Below are 18,356 nucleotides of genomic sequence, written 5' to 3' on the forward strand. Positions count from 1 at the left end.
CTGATGTTCTTGCTGGTTGTTGCATGTTTGCAAACCAGAAGTAGGAAGTGAATTCCCCCGAGAATATCTCGCTACAGCTCACAGTGGATTTCCCAGAAATACTGTTGATTAATGTGCATATGATCTTTCATGTGGAGTGGTCGGGTGGATGTCCTCAGGTCAATTGGTAACCTTTGTTGGTAGAAAGAAACATCACAGACTGGATTGTATGCATTATCTTTTGTTCCCAATGGAGTCATGACACAGAAGATTGAGATTTCGGCCTAAGCATTAGAGATGCTGTCTGTGAACTGTTTTAATCTCAGTGCTATAGTTACGATTTCAGTGCTTTACTTAGTTTTTTCACAAAATCTCAGTCCTGAAGCATCTGTGAGGAAAATAATAAATTATGCAAAAGTCCACTGGACTTGCAATACTATGCAATACTGTGAAATCAGCAGTGATCACAATTTTCTCTACAATATCACCAACCATAATGAGCGGTGATCTATTTAACCACTTAAACTCTATTTACTTTGTTGACCAAGGTCCCCCAGAGGTCTATATTTGGCCCCCTCTTTTTGCCCCTCCAAATATCTGTTGAAAATGGCTAATATGAGCTCAATATGCATCGCAATGCAACACGTGAGCTTGTAGAACTGCTATTTTCGCCGATCTTTGCCAAATGTTTGCCTATTGATGACATGCCCAAAACAGGGACGCTTGGGTTCATGTGGCTACTGTAATGTGGGCTAAAGTGATGGGGACTACCGTCTAGACTGTACTACTGTAATGTGGGCTAAAGTGATGGGGACTACCGTCTAGACTGTACTACTGTAATGTGGGCTAAAGTGATGGGGACTACCGTCTAGACTGGCAATATAACCAACAGATTTCATGAAGCATGTTGAAATGTCATTCACATCTGTTCATAATATATTCATTTTAACATTCTGAACGTTTTCGCAACTCGACACATCCCAGTTCCCTGGGTTTGTCTCGACCCCTGAACTTGGTTGTGATGTAACTTCCTTTACTGTTTGTTATTTTCCATGATGCCATTTCCTGTTTCTATATTATCTCTTTGACCACAGGAAGTAGAGTTAGATTTGTTTGGCTCCCCGGGGGCATTCTTAAAGTTAGATCCCTGCTCTCCTGATGCTGTAGCTGCACTGCTGCACTCTCTCTACCTCTCGTCTAATGTGTCATGGGTCTTGCCATGATAGACATCATGTCAAAAATAGACATAATCATTTGTATTGCCAGCAACTGTCTCTGCAATACGTTCTACAGCTTTAGTGGATTCTTTCAGTAAACACTTACAGCTCAGCTTCAGCTCATCTTTTATTAGATTTCACAAAACACTTCTACACGGCCAGTTGTGTCTGTCCAAAAGATGGTTTTCAGTGGCCTACAGTACCTTTTGTTGTCTGTTAATGGAAATTTAGGCCGTAAGGCTAAACCTCTATTGACATGTACCAGACCTGCGTTAATTCACTAGCTTCCTCATTCTGACTGGAGTACAAGAGGTTGCGAGGTTCATGCCTACCCAGTTTGTTTTGTTGCAACAGTCTAGACCAATTTTCTAAAAAGTTAACTTAGTCCCTTGGAAGAAGAAAAGCTTTTCTGATGCTGCCGACTAGCAGACTGGTCTTGCATAGTTACTACAATAGACGGGCATGCCTTTCGTCCTGGTCTATTTTCCCTTGTTTGGCCCCAGGGGTTAGACATCCATCCAATTAACTGGGTCCAATGATCCTGTGCCAGGCAGGCAGAGTCTCCCCTACCGGAGTGCCACAGATAGGGAGCCAAACAAATTAGTCACAACCCCAGAGTACAAGGCAGGGGTCATTTCCTGTTGGACAAAGGGGAGGCGGAGATGGCGTACTGGGTCTCCACACGGGCACGCAAGTGAAAGGTTTCTCTCACGTGACGTGCATCCACACTTTGCAACCAACTCCTTGTATTTGATTTGTGTTATCGCTTTGGAGTCTTTTCAGTCATGTGTCTTGCAACTCAAACTGTACCTAACACATTAACAATTAGTACCTACTGGTAATAAAGTAATTTTGAGTTCTAATTAGCATGCAACTGATGCCTTCTTATCTAACAAACATAGTGGCTTACATCTAAGCAATTAACTGGGTCAAACATTTATTCACATATCAAATAAGCTAGTTTGCCAGTTCAAATAGTGTAGGTGTTATCCATGGTTAATGCTTGAATTATGTGTAACTTTTACACTTTAAAAAAGAATAATCCTAAAGGTGACACCAAATCTGCAGAGCCTTATCTGTTACACAATAACAGCCTTTAATTGTATCTATTGTGTAAATGATTCCATCAAAAATGTTTCTCACTTATTTGATCTGAATCAGTAGCTTCATGATGCCACCATCTCCACCCTACCAAGTCTGTTACCATAGCAACATAAAAATGAAGGGTATTTAAAAGTAGAAGGACTGAAATTAAAGACGTGCGTGCTGCCTCTAGCTAGGTCGCCAATCAGTCTGACAAGACATCAAACACTTATTGTCTGCCTCGGTATGTCCTCAGGTTTGTTGTTGAATCAAAAGTAGCATTTTATTCCCTCCCATTACAAAAAGGTGGGGGAAAAGAATCACAGACAGAGTCAGATTCTAGAAGACTAGGCTTTTGTCCAAGTATTACAAAACAAAATATTTCCCTCATTTTGGGTCACTCGCTAGTAAGCTACCTGGCTGGCTGCCAATGCCTGTCTCAATTTCTTACCCCAATTCCAACTGCCCTGGTATTGTTAGGAAGTTTGCAGAGGGGGTGCAGATTTGGCCTCCTCTTTATTATGAAAACCTGCAACAGGCTTTTATCTAGTTTAAGCTGCATGGGGTTCACTCTCTTGGGTCCACATTTTGTTTTAAATCACAAAATGGCTATCCTTTTTTGTCAGGGCTGTTATGGTAGACTTCAAACGCCATTACAGTTTTCAGAGAGGTCCTCGGGTGTTTGTGGTCAAATTTGTCTGAAACAGGCACCTTCATTCTATTATGATACGTATAGTTATTCAAAACACCTTGTAGCATGTGTTCCATATTATCATATATGGTCATGCCATGTAACAATCTCTGAGTGATTTTGTGTAGAGGGAGAATGATAGAGCACGGAGGGACCTTGGTCGTTGAACTAGCTATAGGGTTTAAGTGGAGCTCCAACCCAGATGCTAAATGTGCAACATTTCACTAGTAAGTACATTGACTGTACAGGTACAAGAAGGAGAAAGAAAAAATGACAAGAAGAAGATGCTTCTGTTTGGGCCTGCAGGAATGCACTCCTGGTCAAGTACCCAATGTATGGTGCGCCCGCTGGCCAAGTGGTCCAGGCACATGCCACATACAGTATAGGCTTTGGCCTGACACTGGCCAAGTGGTCCAGGCACATGCCACATATAGGCTTTGGCCTGACACTGGCCAAGTGGTCCAGGCACATGCCACATATAGGCTTTGGCCTGACGCTGGCCAAGTGGTCCAGGCGCATGCCACATATAGGCTTTGGCGTCTTGTCTTGTCTTGTCGTACGCTTGTCTTGTTTTTGTTTCAAAACTTGATTCAGGTTATGTGGTTTGTATTAGTGTCGCTTCCATGTTAGCATAGGACTATGCAACTTTTTATTTTATTTTCTTATTTTTATTTTATGCTACCACAATATTTTGTGTATGGACTCACAACATTTTGTTATCTTTTATATGTTTCATATGGGTGTGTCACATATACTGTCATTTGATTTACTGTATACCCTGAATCTTGAATAAACAAAACAGTGGGGAAAAAAACATATAGGCTTTGACCTGACGCTGGCCAAGTGGTCCAGGCACATGCCACATAAAGGCTTTGGCCTGACGCTGGCCAAGTGGTCCAGGCACATGCCACATAAAGGCTTTGGCCTGACGCTGGCCAAGTGGTCCAGGCACATGCCACATAAAGGCTTTGGCCTGACGCTGGCCAAGTGGTCCAGGCACATGCCACATAAAGGCTTTGGCCTGACGCTGGCCAAGTGGTCCAGGCACATGCCACAGCGTGCAGTGTGTTCGAGTCGCGTTCATTACGACCTTTGCTGCATATCTCTCCCCTTCTCTCTCTCTTCTTTCCTGTCCATCTTCACTTCACCATCAATAAAGGCAGAAAAGCCAAAAACAAATCTTAAAAAAAGAAAGCACCCAATGTATACCTCAATTATTTAAAAATGATGGTGTTGTACAAGCTCACACGGCTCGTATTTTGAATGCATGACATCAAGGGAAAAACTCAACTCAATCATGGAGAGATGAGTGATTGATTGAGTTAGTTAGTTAGTTAGTTAGTTAGTGCTCTCTCCTCTGGTGGTCTGTGGCACCGACCTGTATGTCTACAGCATTTCATGGTTCCTTTAGCAGCGGGTTCTGGGTTCATCATCCGTGTGTGAGTGTGTGAGTGTGTGTGTGTGTGTGTGTGTGTGTGTGTGTGTGTGTGTGACTGTGTGTGTGTGTGTGTGTGTGTGTGTGCATGCACGCGTGTTTGCGTGCTTGCGTGCTTTCTGCCCAAAAGCTTATCAATGGCTGAGTCTCTGTAGGCAGTTACTATGGTAACCGCTGTAAAGGTCTTAAGAGCCAGCAAAGTGGTCATGTGTGAGAGGAGAGGAGAGGAGAGGGGGAAAATCACACCTGTGTGAAGTGAGGGGCGCTAATATAAGTCTAACTCATGTTGATTAGGTGATGTAATGGTTATGTAAAACAAACGGTGCCAACACAAACATTAAATGCCATTAACAATAAAGAGACAATATGACGTAAACAACACAGTAAATTTTACTAAACAAACTTTGAATTAAAGACAAACATTAAACCTGTGTATAGGAGGGGCTAGTGCCCCTCACTACTGTATTACTGTAACAGGTAGGCAGAAACAAAGAGATATCATCGGTAGACACTATAGGGAAGGTAGGATCAAAGGATCGGAAAAAGACGATTGATGTAAAGGAGAGAGAGGAACGCAAGTGAGTTCTAGTGTGTGTGTGTGTGTGTGTGTGTGTGTGTGTGTGTGTGTGTGTGTGTGTGTGTGTGTGTGTGTGTGTGAAAAGCGAACGTGGAAGAAGAGAGTCAAGGCGAAGGGAGAGAACATAGAGGGATGTAGAAGTGCAGACAGGAAGCTAATTGAGCTAGCATAGCTACACAGTGATCGTGTCTCACTCTCCATCTCTCCACTTAATAATTAATTAATTAATAATAAATACCATAATTATTTTTGCTAAATATTAATTATTCTCCCACCTTCCCATGTCTTTCTAAGCATTTCACTCTTTCTTTGATCCTACCTTGCCTCTCTCTACCATTGTAAGTTTTCATATCAGTGTGTGCATTCTGATTAATAGCTAAAACACAATTACCATCCCTATGATCTTACAAATGGCTACTATAGGAGCTGTAATACAACATTATGTTCTGTTTGGGTTTTATTTATTTTTTCCCATTTAGAACAAAGCTAGAAAATGTCTGCAGCTGTAATATCTGTGACTGTGACTACTAGGTGGGTGTGTAATGTGTATGAACATAGAGGTTAAGGTATGTCATTTCAATCTGCATTTCAGCCAGGCTTGATCTGAATCTAAATGGATTGGCTCAGCATTTATGTTTGTAAAGAGATGATTTGAATCAGAATCACCGTGTGTGTGTGTGTGTGTGTGTGTGTGTGTGTGTGTGTGTGTGTGTGTGTGTGTGTGTGTGTGTGTGTGTGTGTGTGTGTGTGTGTGTGTGTGTGTGTGTGTGTGTGTGTGTGTGTGTGTGTGTGTGTGTGTGTGTGTGCGCGCGCGGCTGCACGTGCGTGCGTGCAGACTGGAGGTGCAGCGTATCACAGCAGATGACAGAGTGGAGTGGGTCAGTGATGAAGACCATGGTATCTCTGTGGAATGTGTGGAGCCAGACTGTTGAATTAAAGTGGACAGTAGAGCAGGTTCATTGGTCAGGGTCATGATTGTGTAGCCTGATCATGGTCCACAGGAAATGTCATCACTGAAAGTGTCATTGGCTGTTTTTCCACCTTAAAAATAGCTTCATGTCACTGGGACCTGGGCCCATGAAAACATGCATGATGTGCTAGATTGGTGACTCTCCACAAGAAGATCTTTGTGGACTATTTTGAGCTGCTGACTCCTTCTTTAGGAATCATGGGCCAGCACTGCAGTAAAAGCCTTAACCACTTAATCACTATACGTTGCTGTGTAACAAATAGCGAAAATAGCTGATCAAAATGCAATGGACCATGTTGTGAGCTCGTAGAGCTGTTTTCTTTTTTTAAACGTCTTACTGATGATCGTACCTCTAGTAATGACCGTAAAGCGTTGAGTGTGCAGGGTACAAACCCTGTAGACTCAAGACACACTCCATATATGGCCAGTACAGAATGATCTGACCCCCATTCCAAAGCGCCAGGGCCGCCCGGCTGTCTGCTGTCAGCCACGCGGATGCGAATGGCGAGGTCGCTTCTCGCCCTCAGGCGATTTACTGGTGTTATGTCCCTCGTTTGCTGTTCACATCAGCACATCTTGTGCACCGGTTTTAAAATTTAAATTATCAACAGCCTGTGTAGTATTTTGAGCATGAGCCAGTAATAACATACGTCTGTTAACTTCAAATGCCCTTTAGGGAATGTCTTTCCATATCATATCATTCAATTCCAGTTTCCATGTTAACATTTACTCTTATCAGACCACATTGTAAACATTTCTTAGTATCAAGCAAGCACTCTTATTTTCCCCCTTATCTGCTTACTGTTCAGCACTGATTACATGTTAAGCAGTGTTTGGGTTGTTTCAGTCACTTCAGCGACTGAACAAACAGTGTCGGATGGAAGTTAACAACATCTCAAGGGGATGAGGTAGAAAATAAAACCACTCTCATTCATCCATACAGTCTGCTTGCTCCCCTGGTCTGACATTGTATCCCGTCCTGTGGTCAATGTTTTAGAGGCAAACTGACTATTAACCACAACTGACACAAATTATATATTTACTTTAAAAAAATGTATCAAAGGTTATTTATTTTTCTTTGTTTTCGTATATGGGAAATGTTAAAAAAAAAAAAGTTCAAAACATTGATACTCTGTGTAATATTCTAAGTACTGGACCCTCGTCTGGTTCTGACAGACCGGTCTTGTGTGTGTGTAGTCTGGGTGGCGTGTGACGACCCGGTTGAATCATTCCTTGGTCCAGCGGCGGACAGACGGACGGGCCCGGGAGAACAATAACATGACACCAGACAGTATCACGCTAAGACGTTCACAAAGTTAATACAGTCATACATACAGAACATAATAGCTTTTGGATCCTCATGTCCTAATGACGTCACTAACTAGACATCACAATCTAGCTGCCTTCAGCACGCTGACCTTGCTGTCTAGATGTCTCCACTCCAGGAGCTAACTATAAAGTATGTTACAGTTCAGGCAGTACACAATAAATATCAAGTACATTGTATATTCACGTACAAGTACATTGTACAAGTACACAGCATAGGCACTCAGATCATATCATACTACAACACTCTCTCACAAAAGCACAGCAGCAACAAGAGAACAAAAATAAACATGTAAAATAAATATTTCCTATGGCAGCATTGTATTCAAAGAACAGTGAGTTTGCTTGGAGTTGCTCACTTCCTGAAGCATTTGCAGACCACAGGCTGAGCAAGGCCAGCAGAGCACAACAACGAGACTGAATGCATGTACTGTAGTTTGGGTGTCGCCCAAGACACACACTTACAAAAGTATACATTATGAATTAACAAGCTCACAACTTGTCGCATTGCACACATTATAGCAGATTATTCTAAAGCAGTGTTTCTGAAAGTGGGACCTTCAGAGTTCCTTGATGGGGTTCCAAATGGACCCTTAGAGGTCTGAAACTCTTCAGAGTTATGGGTGTCCTCAAATATAACAGTTTGAGAACCACTAGGGCTCTGACAGTGGTTGAGTGTTATAGCATTGAGAGAGAGGCGCATATTCAGGAATTGGAAATGAAGCAGCTGAAGACTTGTTTGTATAGAGCAGATCAATGTAAAATGCTGCTTGATTGCACTGGCCAATTGCTACTCTCTCAGTTCACCCGTGTGTGTGTGTGTGTGTGTGTGTGTGTGTGTGTGTGTGTGTGTGTGTGTGTGTGTGTTGTTTTCCTCAGAAAGTTCTGTCACTTAGCAAGAAGAAGAGCTGTGTTCTAAAGCAGTGATAAAATGAACGCCAAGGATGAAGTGTAGCTCACATACAGGCCTGAGGCTATCTCACAGTAGCTTGGCGCAGCCAGCCAGACTTCATCTGCCCCTAAGCCTATAATGCATATATGTATGTGCAGCGCAGTGGTGTCTTAGTATCGCAACGTGAGGCTAATCTCACAGTACACCCAGATATACGCGACAAAAAGCCACTCGCGGCAGGATCGAGTCGCTTCCTGGTTTTTAGACAGCTGGTGGATGCAAATGAAGCTCCACCCACGCGGCAAAATGCCACGTGGGCAAAGCGTTTCCGATTTTCTGGCCGATGCGGAATTTTGCCGCGTGGGTGGAGCTTCATTTCCATCCACCAGCTGTCTAGAAACCAGTTAGAGACTCCTGCCACGAGCGGCTTTTTGTCGTGCCTTGTCGCGTATATCTGCAGGTGTACTGACGGGAACGGATACATCATCTGTCTCCACAGGGCATCTGTTGATTGCAATGCGGTGCACCTTTGGATTTTCTTTGAGTTTCGCCTCTCAGAGTCCCTGCACAATACCTTGAATTTAGTTGATTAAGAACTAGACCTGGCTTTCAGTTGGGCACCTGCTGACATTGGTAGTGTAGCAGTATAGGAACATGATGATATGATGGTGGCAAGCGTCTTATCAGAGACTTGTGGGATACCAGATCGGCCATTCCAGTGCATACTTATGTTCAGTGGTGTTAAGTAACTAGGTACATTTACTTAAGTACAATTTTGAGTTATTTGTACTTTACTTGAATATTTCCAATTTCCAGTACTTTTACTTCTACTCCACTACATCTCAGAGGCAAATATTGTACTTTTACTCCATTATGTAACTTTAGTTACATTGTATTTTTTTATTATTATTACAAAACATACAGTAACAACTTCAGCCCTATACTGTACATACAGCGGATCTAGAAGCTCACAATGCGTTTGCTCAAGCAGAGTGACAATAGATGTAGATAGATGTAGAACGTGTTGATTCTATCAAAACCACTTTCTCTTCCGTTCTCTGTCCTCCTCCCCTGCAGCTGTAAGCTGAGTCCTGTCTCTGTCCTCCTCCCCTGCAGCTGTAAGCTGAGTGTCTCTGTCCTCCTCCCCTGCAGCTGTAAGCTGAGTGTCTCTGTCCTTCTCCCCTGCAGCTGTAAGCTGAGTCCTGTCTCTGTCCTCCTCCCCTGCAGCTGTAAGCTGAGTGTCTCTGTCCTTCTCCCCTGCAGCTGTAAGCTGAGTCCTGTCTCTGTCCTCCTCCCCTGCAGCTGTAAGCTGAGTGTCTCTGTCCTCCTCCCCTGCAGCTGTAAACTGAGTGTCTCTGTCCTTCTCCCCTGCAGCTGTAAGCTGAGTGTCTCTGTCCTTCTCCCCTGCAGCTGTAAGCTGAGTCCTGTCTCTGTCCTCCTCCCCTGCAGCTGTAAGCTGAGTGTCTCTGTCCTTCTCCCCTGCAGCTGTAAGCTGAGTCCTGTCTCTGTCCTCCTCCCCTGCATCTGTAAACTGAGTGTCTCTGTCCTTCTCCCCTGCAGCTGTAAGCTGAGTCCTGTCTCTGTCCTCCTCCCCTGCAGCTGTAAGCTGAGTGTCTCTGTCCTCCTCCCCTGCAGCTGTAAGCTGAGTCCTGTCTCTGTCCTTCTCCCCTGCAGCTGTAAGCTGAGTGTCTCTGTCCTTCTCCCCTGCAGCTGTAAACTGAGTGTCTCTGTCCTTCTCCCCTGCAGCTGTAAGCTGAGTGTCTCTGTCCTTCTCCCCTGCAGCTGTAAACTGAGTGTCTCTGTCCTTCTCCCCTGCAGCTGTAAGCTGAGTGTCTCTGTCCTTCTCCCCTGCAGCTGTAAACTGAGTGTCTCTGTCCTTCTCCCCTGCAGCTGTAAGCTGAGTGTCTCTGTCCTCCTCCCCTGCAGCTGTAAGCTGAGTGTCTCTGTCCTCCTCCCCTGCAGCTGTAAGCTGAGTCCTGTCTCTGTCCTCCTCCCCTGCAGCTGTAAGCTGAGTGTCTCTGTCCTCCTCCCCTGCAGCTGTAAGCTGAGTGTCTCTGTCCTTCTCCCCTGCAGCTGTAAACTGAGTGTCTCTGTCCTTCTCCCCTGCAGCTGTAAGCTGAGTGAGCAACAGGAACATCAGACATGGGGAAGCAGAACAGCAAGCTCCGTCCCGAGGTGATGCAGGACCTGCTGGAGAGCACGGACTTCACGGAGCACGAGATCCAGGAGTGGTACAAGGGCTTCCTGAGGGACTGCCCCAGCGGAAACCTCTCCATGGAGGAGTTCAAGAAGATCTACGGCAACTTCTTCCCGTACGGCGACGCCTCCAAGTTCGCCGAGCACGTGTTCCGCACGTTCGACGCCAACGGCGACGGCACGATAGACTTCCGAGAGTTCATCATCGCGCTGAGCGTGACGTCGCGCGGCAAGCTGGAGCAGAAGTTGAAGTGGGCCTTCAGCATGTACGACCTTGATGGGAACGGCTACATCAGCAAGGCAGAGATGCTGGAGATTGTACAGGTGAGGGGCTGCGTAATCGTGTTTCCCATGTTGTTGAAATGGTGGTGTGGGCTACCTAGAACAGTGGTTCCCAAACTGTAGTTTGGGGGGTCCCCAGATGTTTGGTTTCTCACTCAACAGTAACCATACCTTTATCAACATACATTCTGTGTATACAGGCTATCTACACATTTCTTTTTTTATGATCAGTACTTTATTTTAGATTTTTTACAAACACATACAACAACAGCAGAGTACGTATTCATGGACAGACAAGATAGATAACATAAACAAATAGAGGGAAAAAAAGCAAAAGAAAAATCAAATTTACATTTTTAAATAGTTTACATTATTTACACGACCAAACGCAGCATCATCAACCGTATCATAATGTGTAGTAATACAATAAACAATCAAGAGGGCATTGCCTGACCATGGATCACACCAAGGGACCTGCAACATGACTGAGGAATATCTACACATTTCTAAAGTTAAAGACTTTTAAGACCTTTATAATATCAAACTGGCCTAATTGTCAAATATTAGGCAAGAAAGGGAAACACTGTGAAAATAGACGATCTGCAAGCTCGCAATTCCTCGCCGGTCAAGGAGTTGTAAGCTTGTAGTTTGGCTATAACCCTAACCCTAACCTCCCAACCCTATGATGGCCAACATGGGGAAATTGGACATTAGGCATAACGACTAAATTGGGAGAAGACGAAAAAGGAAACTAGGGCAGCTTAAATAATGGAAATTGAGAGGTATAACAGGAGACACATGAAGAAGCACAAAGTCTACTGTGTGTTTTGAAATAGATTCCAGTCAAGGACTCTGTGTGACCCGAGACAACTCTGAAGTCTGAATTGATTTACATCTCTCTCTCAGACAAACACACACATAGACATAGAAACAGCAGTTTCGGCCAGTGCAGTGATAAGTAAACACAGAGCAGCATAAACAACACTACCACTGTATCCATTACATTCTGTTCATGAGACATGCTTTTCAGGAAAAACTGAGCCGACATCCGACAGTCCCCCTCCAGTATTATTTAGCATTTTTCAGCTGCTTACTGTTTTCCTATGCCAACACTATTCTCCAGAGGCACCATAGGCCATTTTTGACATACAGTTTGAGTGCGAGACCCCTCCTGCAACACTATTTGACTGGAAGCACTGTTATCAATGCTGACAAGCCCATTTTATTTGAATTGAACTTTTTCTTTGTGTTCCATCTGCCTCTTTGTGACTGAATGACGGCTACAAACAACACCCTTGACAACTTGTCAACTTACCCTTACCCCCTATTCCGGTCCAAAGAATGATGAAATTGGCCTTTCCTTCAGGCACAGAAAGAAACAACTTAAAGGGACACTTCACCCTTTTTGCAAAAAAAAGGGTGAAGTGAAGGTTTAGAACACTTTCCTGAGGTCTTTATGTGTGTAATATGTGGTTTTAGATATTTTAGATTTTAGCAGTGTCCATGATGTCATGGACACTGGCCTCACTTCCTTCCTGGACTATGTACAATTTATAATCCAATATATTGATAATTCCTGTGGCCAGCCAATGAGGGATTTTGGGATGTTCATTTGAAACATAGGCTGTCTATTTGAATGCCCCAAACAACACAGTTTACAGAGACCACCCCTCCCCCATCTGACGACGTTGTCAGTGATCTGTCTGATATAGCCTTGTTCAATTATTAAATCATTATAAACTCTGTGTTTAGGTCAGGATTATTACATAAAATGAATGGCTTAATAAGAATGACATTTGCTATGTCTCTGAAACAGTGTAGTTGACAGTACTTCACACGGTTTAGCTTGCTGTGTGCTGATATGATTGTGTCATTTCTTGTTTAATTTGCCTTGATCCACTGTTCCACTGGCCCTACACCTGTCGTCCAGCGGATATGCACGTTTTATTTTTTCTTATATATATATATACACACTATATAGTATATACCTAAACACCTGTGGGAACTGAGCATTGCACTCTGGTGTTATTGTTATAGGTACTGTACTGAACTCTAGTGCAAACCCCAGGTCACACAGCGCTAGTCGCCCAACAGTGCCACCCCAGGTCACAGAGCGCTACTGCAGCTATCCGTGCTGAAATGGACATACGTACATACATACATACATACAGTACATACACATACATACATACATACAGTACATACACATACATACATATACACACACACACACACACACACACACACACACACACACACACACACACACACACACACAAACACGGGGACACAGAAACACACACATAGCTGCGATGTATTGGAGCGGCCAGGCACCGCTCAAAACAAACATCCAAGTAATGGTCCATGGGGAGCATACAAACAACACATGCCAAACGTCAGTGACACTGTCAGAAAAATAGACAGGCAATTTGGTCAGCTGCTTAAAAAGTCAGTGTTGCACACACGTCACATTCATCACCCACCTAGCAGTCTCTCGAGACTGTTGACTCCGTCAATAAGGAAAAGAGGGCGCGGCGCTTTGGGTGTTTTTCCTTTATTTTTTGACGATGGGTTCTCAGATTGCCCACCTAGTGTAAACCCTCGAGAGTATCTTCCTGAACAAGCTCACAAGCTTAGCCTTCAGAGGGGGGGAAAAAACTGCAATCATGATTTCCATTTTATGAGTATTGTAAAACCATGATGTTATTCATTCTCAAAATAGAACTCCTACTCCTCCAAAAAGATTCTCCTCACGGAAAGTGTTTGTAGGAAGCTTCACGAATACCTCTCATCTTGTACTCAAAGATGAACTATTTCAAACCATAACAACCTAATGTGGTTTGGCTAGAAAAATAGGGAGAGAAAAAAGTTTAAAAAGATTTGGCTGGAGGTCTTTGAGAATGGGAAGATAGAAAAGGACCCATAGAAATTATTTGATTAACAAAGGATTTGTTCAACGATTGATAGACCTTTGTGTCTAGGAAGTCATTAAGTTCTGGTATTACAATTCCCATGGAGATTCCAACTAATATATTTACATGGTGGTGGCTAGATATGGCTGCAAGCCACATTCAAACAACAACTGATAGTAAACCGATTTCCCTAACCTCTTTATCAAAGTGTAGTTTGGACAAATCTGATTAGATTTTCTCCTACTGTAGGTGTGTTAGATTTATCCTTGCCATACACAGCCTCTATCTAGATAGGACCTTGATACACTCCCTCTGCATTAAGCTTGTAATACCATGGCGCAGATAGAGGCAAAGCTAAGCTATATATTCATGTTTATTAAACTGGCTAGTGGCTATATAGTAGATATGGTTTAATTTAATGGAGGTCAGTTTGTTCTACCTTTCCGTTTTTGAATGACCCCAGACATTTTATCTTGCATTATCGTGACACATTTTACATACACATAACCCTTTTTCCATTTCACTTTTAGAGCTTGGAAAACCATTTGTCATGGGGAGTTTGATGTGTCTGTCATATTCTGTGATATTTCAGTCACCTGTTGTATTTCAATAAGACAATGAAAGTCATCCAAAGTGCTTTTTCAGAGAAAAAGCACTTAAAGGAGCAATTACTCATGATGGCTTGAATACAGAGATAAGTTTCTTTGGTATAGCATTACTTTATCTAATCCCAAAACCAAGAGAATTGTGCTGAAAAATAAGATTTTGATTTGGAAGTGCTAGGTTTGACTGCACCCTTACAGTATAATACCAAGTGTCCTGCATCCATGTGTATGCTCTGTACGCCTGTATTGTTTTAATGTTGTTGTTTTTTTTTGCTTCTGGTGTACTGTCGTGCACAGGCAAGGAACACACCTACCTACTCTAGGCATTCTCTATTCACACTCACGCCCAGGCCCATGATTTACCCCAGACATTGTTTTAATGTTTTTTTAATATTCTGGGCATGGACTGTATACAGGACACATGGGATTATGAGTTGTGTTGGAGTTTGAAAACAGATTGTTGATACATTTGTGCTGACTTTTTCACCCAACCCCAGTATTTGTTATATTGGGATTTTTTTTTATTATTATTTTCTGTAGGGAGAGTGTGATTAATCTCTTGCTATTTATAGCTCAGGAACACCCTTGGTCTGTCTCACCGATTTAACAGGCCTACAGTTGGGAGGCTGGGGGGGGGGGGGTCATGGAAAAGTGACATCCGTTATCTGAGCTGTGCAGCGGTGTTGAGTTCACCTTTGAAAAAGAAGAAGACAAGGGAGAAACGGCAAGCGGGGGTGGCATTTCCTGCTGAAGTACTCTTTGTGTAAACAGACCTTTTGCACTGTGTGTGTGTGTGTGTGTGTGTGTGTGTGTGTGTGTGTGTGTGTGTGTGTGTGTGTGTGTGTGTGTGTGTGTGTGTGTGTGTGTGTGTGTGTGTGTGTGTGTGTGTGTGTGTGTGTGTGTGTGTGTGTGTGTGTGTGTGTGTGTGTGTGAGAGAGAGAGAGAGAGACCTCTCCCCTCACACTGCTATTTTGGTCTCCGGCGGGAACATTTGTTCATTTGTCCCATTTCAGCTTCCCCTAATTCTTGTTAAACAGTAAGCTCATCTTTTGTGTGTTTTTTTTTTTTTTTTTGCATTGGGTGTAATTATCAGGATCAAGGTCTGTGATGCTGGAGATGTGGTCCCAAGTGACCTCACCCCGTGTGGGGCTGTTTGAAGGCCAAAATAGAACCAACTGACCGTTGGCTGACAGCCACAGGGGTCAAGGTCTTTGACAGAGCATCTCTCTTGTACCAATGGGTCACTTCCTCATTTGCAGTAGGAATTCTTCCCGATTTTGAAGAGTCTTTGACCAGTGATGTTTTGACCGACATTTTTACAAAAAAGTGTTGAAGGATATATCGGTCTGGCTCTAATTTGCACAACAACAATCATTATGAGTTGTCTTGTCTTAAAATAATGAAATAAGAAGCATATACAGTATGGAGGATGGAGACGAGATGTGTCATAGACATAGGAGCAGATACAGGTACGCTTATTATAAGTGACTTTGGGCTTATTTTTCAATTTACTTACAAGCGACTTGTTGGTGGGTGATGCAGGTTGTGGGTTTTTTGGGCTTGTTTCTAAAGTGTAGTCGCTTATTTGGGCTTGTTTCCTAAGGTTGTTTAAACCAGTCGTTCTCAAACATTTTCATGTTTTGTCCACGGACCCCCATCTGAAAATATTTTGTGCCAGGGACCCCCGTATACAACTCCTCATCTGGTTGGCTTGATCAGGCTGATTAGGATGGGGGATGTGGCATGCAAGCCATCAGACTGTTGTTTTGTCTGTGTTTTTTTTATAATGTAGGTTGACTATGCCTAAATGCCTAATGCCTATTTTAGATGTTTTATTATTATAAGGTGTCTATAGGTTTAAAGTGCTCATGTAGCATATAGTCCCTTCTTTTGGGATTGTTTTCATAGACCTGGTTGCTTATCTCTCTCACAAAATCTGGCAACGCTGAATACATGCTGTATGTGTGTGTATGGGTGTACACTGTACACTGGCATAATGTGTGTTTGTGCAGAGTCTGGGTACTATTCATATAGATAGAACAGCTGGTCTGGGAACAGGAGGGACAGTGTTGAGAAGGAATACCTTTGTGTTGAGCAGAAGATGGTATTTGTCCTAGCTTCTGCACACTTTCACATGTACTCAGTATTGTATCATTGGCAACTGGCACCACTATGTTGGGCATTTCATTATAGGCAAAAATGTTAACAAAAAAGAAGAAGAATAGACTATGTGCAAGCTAAAAATAAACGTTGCTCTTTTTGCTTGCTCAAATGATGATGCCATACTGCAAAAATAGTCAATCTATAAGCCTCATAACTTGCAGTATTCTTGCAGTATGGCATCGTCGTTTGATGAAGTATTACTCGGCCATAGGTGGTTAAAGCCATAATATTAGTGCAGAAATGTTATTGCTGATATATTGGAGTTGAGCTGACAGCTGAGACCAAGACAGAGGGAATCCCTCAGTGATATGCAGTTCAGAGATCAGTGAACTCTCCCCTCACCCCTGAGGCCTGACAAATGAATGCTTAACTGTTGTTTGACATCAAATGTAATCAAAATCTCACTCATGACAGAAAGCTCTGGGAAGATCGGGAAGCTCTGGTTTGTCCTCACTTGTATACAGTATATTCGACTTTAGATTATGTATGAATCGTGGTAATGGACTGGTATGGACCTAGTGGAAATAATTAGGTCTCTGCATAGAAATCTGGGGGCTTATTAGTGTCCATCTACAAAATAGATTCTTCTTCTAGAGACTCTTGTTGTGAATTGTGACTCTAGAGTTCTAGAAGTTACAGTGGATGTTTGCCTCACAATGTCGCCCATGGGTGGTAGTTTTGGTGGAAGTGAGGACGCTGGCGTCGACTGTTCGCCGCTTCACCTCCCAATGTATGAATGAATGAACCATTGTAAAGCGCTTTGAGCACTTGGAAAAGCGCTATAAAAATGCAATTCATTATTATTATTGTCTCTCTGCTTTTCCGCTCCCTCCATTGGTTCTTGGTTGCTGCCCTCACCAAAACACTGATGTTGGCCTACAGGGCAACCGAAGGTATGGTACGGTACCCTGATAACCTCCAAAGCCTAATTCAACCCTACAACCTGCTCAGAAACACAGGAAAGCTGTCTGAACCTTCCCTACAACACACGGCACAAGTGTGCACATCCCAGACTCTTCTCTCTTCTGGCTCCCAAACTGTGATACAAACTCCCCATTGAAGTCAGTACTGCAGACTCATCCCCAATTTCATCCAATGTAATCTTAAAACTCCACCTCACCCCCTGGCACTTCACTCTCCCTATACCCCTCATCACCCCCTAGAATGTCACTCTTATTTCACATTTCATTAACTTCTCAGTATATTAAAACAAGCACTGGGCATATGCAGTATGTCAACAATGAAGCAAAGTAACGCTGATTGGGATTAGAAATCCCATTTCACTCAATAGACTGCTGCATTGAACGCATCCCAAAATGAACTGATCTACAAGCTATCATCGCGTTGCAGTTCAATTTGTGAATGCCTTGTAGATGTGTTGTTGTCAAGCAAGCGACGCCATTGTACGATCATGAAGTATAAATCAAGCGTGATGCTGAGGGACTCTACTTTGGTGTTTCTCTCACATAAGCTATGCCAACTTAACCTCCAAACCATGCATGCCCACATTGGCCAAACACCAGAAAGAGTCTGGAGACGTTCCGTTGATTTGACTGGAAGCGCTGCGTTCACCATGATCCAAGGAATCATGGTGATCCAAGGAACAACTATGCACTTGAGCATTAATGGAGCATTAATAACAAGAGAGTGGAATGTTCAGAGAGGATTTCAGACAAAACATCAAATGCTCTCAGGCATCTGTGGCAGTGCCATCAGTAGTTGTTGTTGATGATGTGTGACTAACTGATTTGTAACTGGTTATACTTCTGTCTATACTTTTTGTCTAATAAAAGTATATTGGCCTAAATCCAGCTCCCTATACCCCGTCCTGCCACCTTATGCCTCAATTGATGCTAGCGATTGACCAAGATGTGACTCTAATGCAGAGCTGACGTATCTTGGTCACTCGCTCTCATGTTTTTCTTAATCAGGTTTGGTTTCTTGACCACAATGTAAGAATATATTTAAACAGATCCTGGGTTTATTGTTTACCTGTGGTAATGTGGTATCCTGTTTGTGTACAGATAT

General features: G+C 43.1%; 1 protein-coding gene across 5 annotated transcripts in view; it reads left to right on the plus strand.

Moving 5' to 3' along the window:
• The window catches only part of ncalda (neurocalcin delta a), a 69,712-nt gene that overhangs the window by 39,734 nt on the left and 11,622 nt on the right, over positions 1-18,356 (plus strand). For all 5 annotated transcript variants that reach the window (XM_080768156.1, XM_080768154.1, XM_080768152.1 and 2 more), the window contains one exon: positions 10,280-10,690. In XM_080768156.1, coding sequence (XP_080624282.1) covers positions 10,313-10,690 — 378 coding nt within the window. In that variant the 5' untranslated portion in view covers positions 10,280-10,312. The remainder of the gene's footprint in view (positions 1-10,279; positions 10,691-18,356) is intronic.

The sequence above is a fragment of the Protomyctophum bolini genome (genome assembly GCF_963924005.1).
Source record: "Protomyctophum bolini genome assembly, chromosome: 7".
In the NCBI taxonomy this organism is placed as follows: domain Eukaryota; kingdom Metazoa; phylum Chordata; class Actinopteri; order Myctophiformes; family Myctophidae; genus Protomyctophum; species Protomyctophum bolini.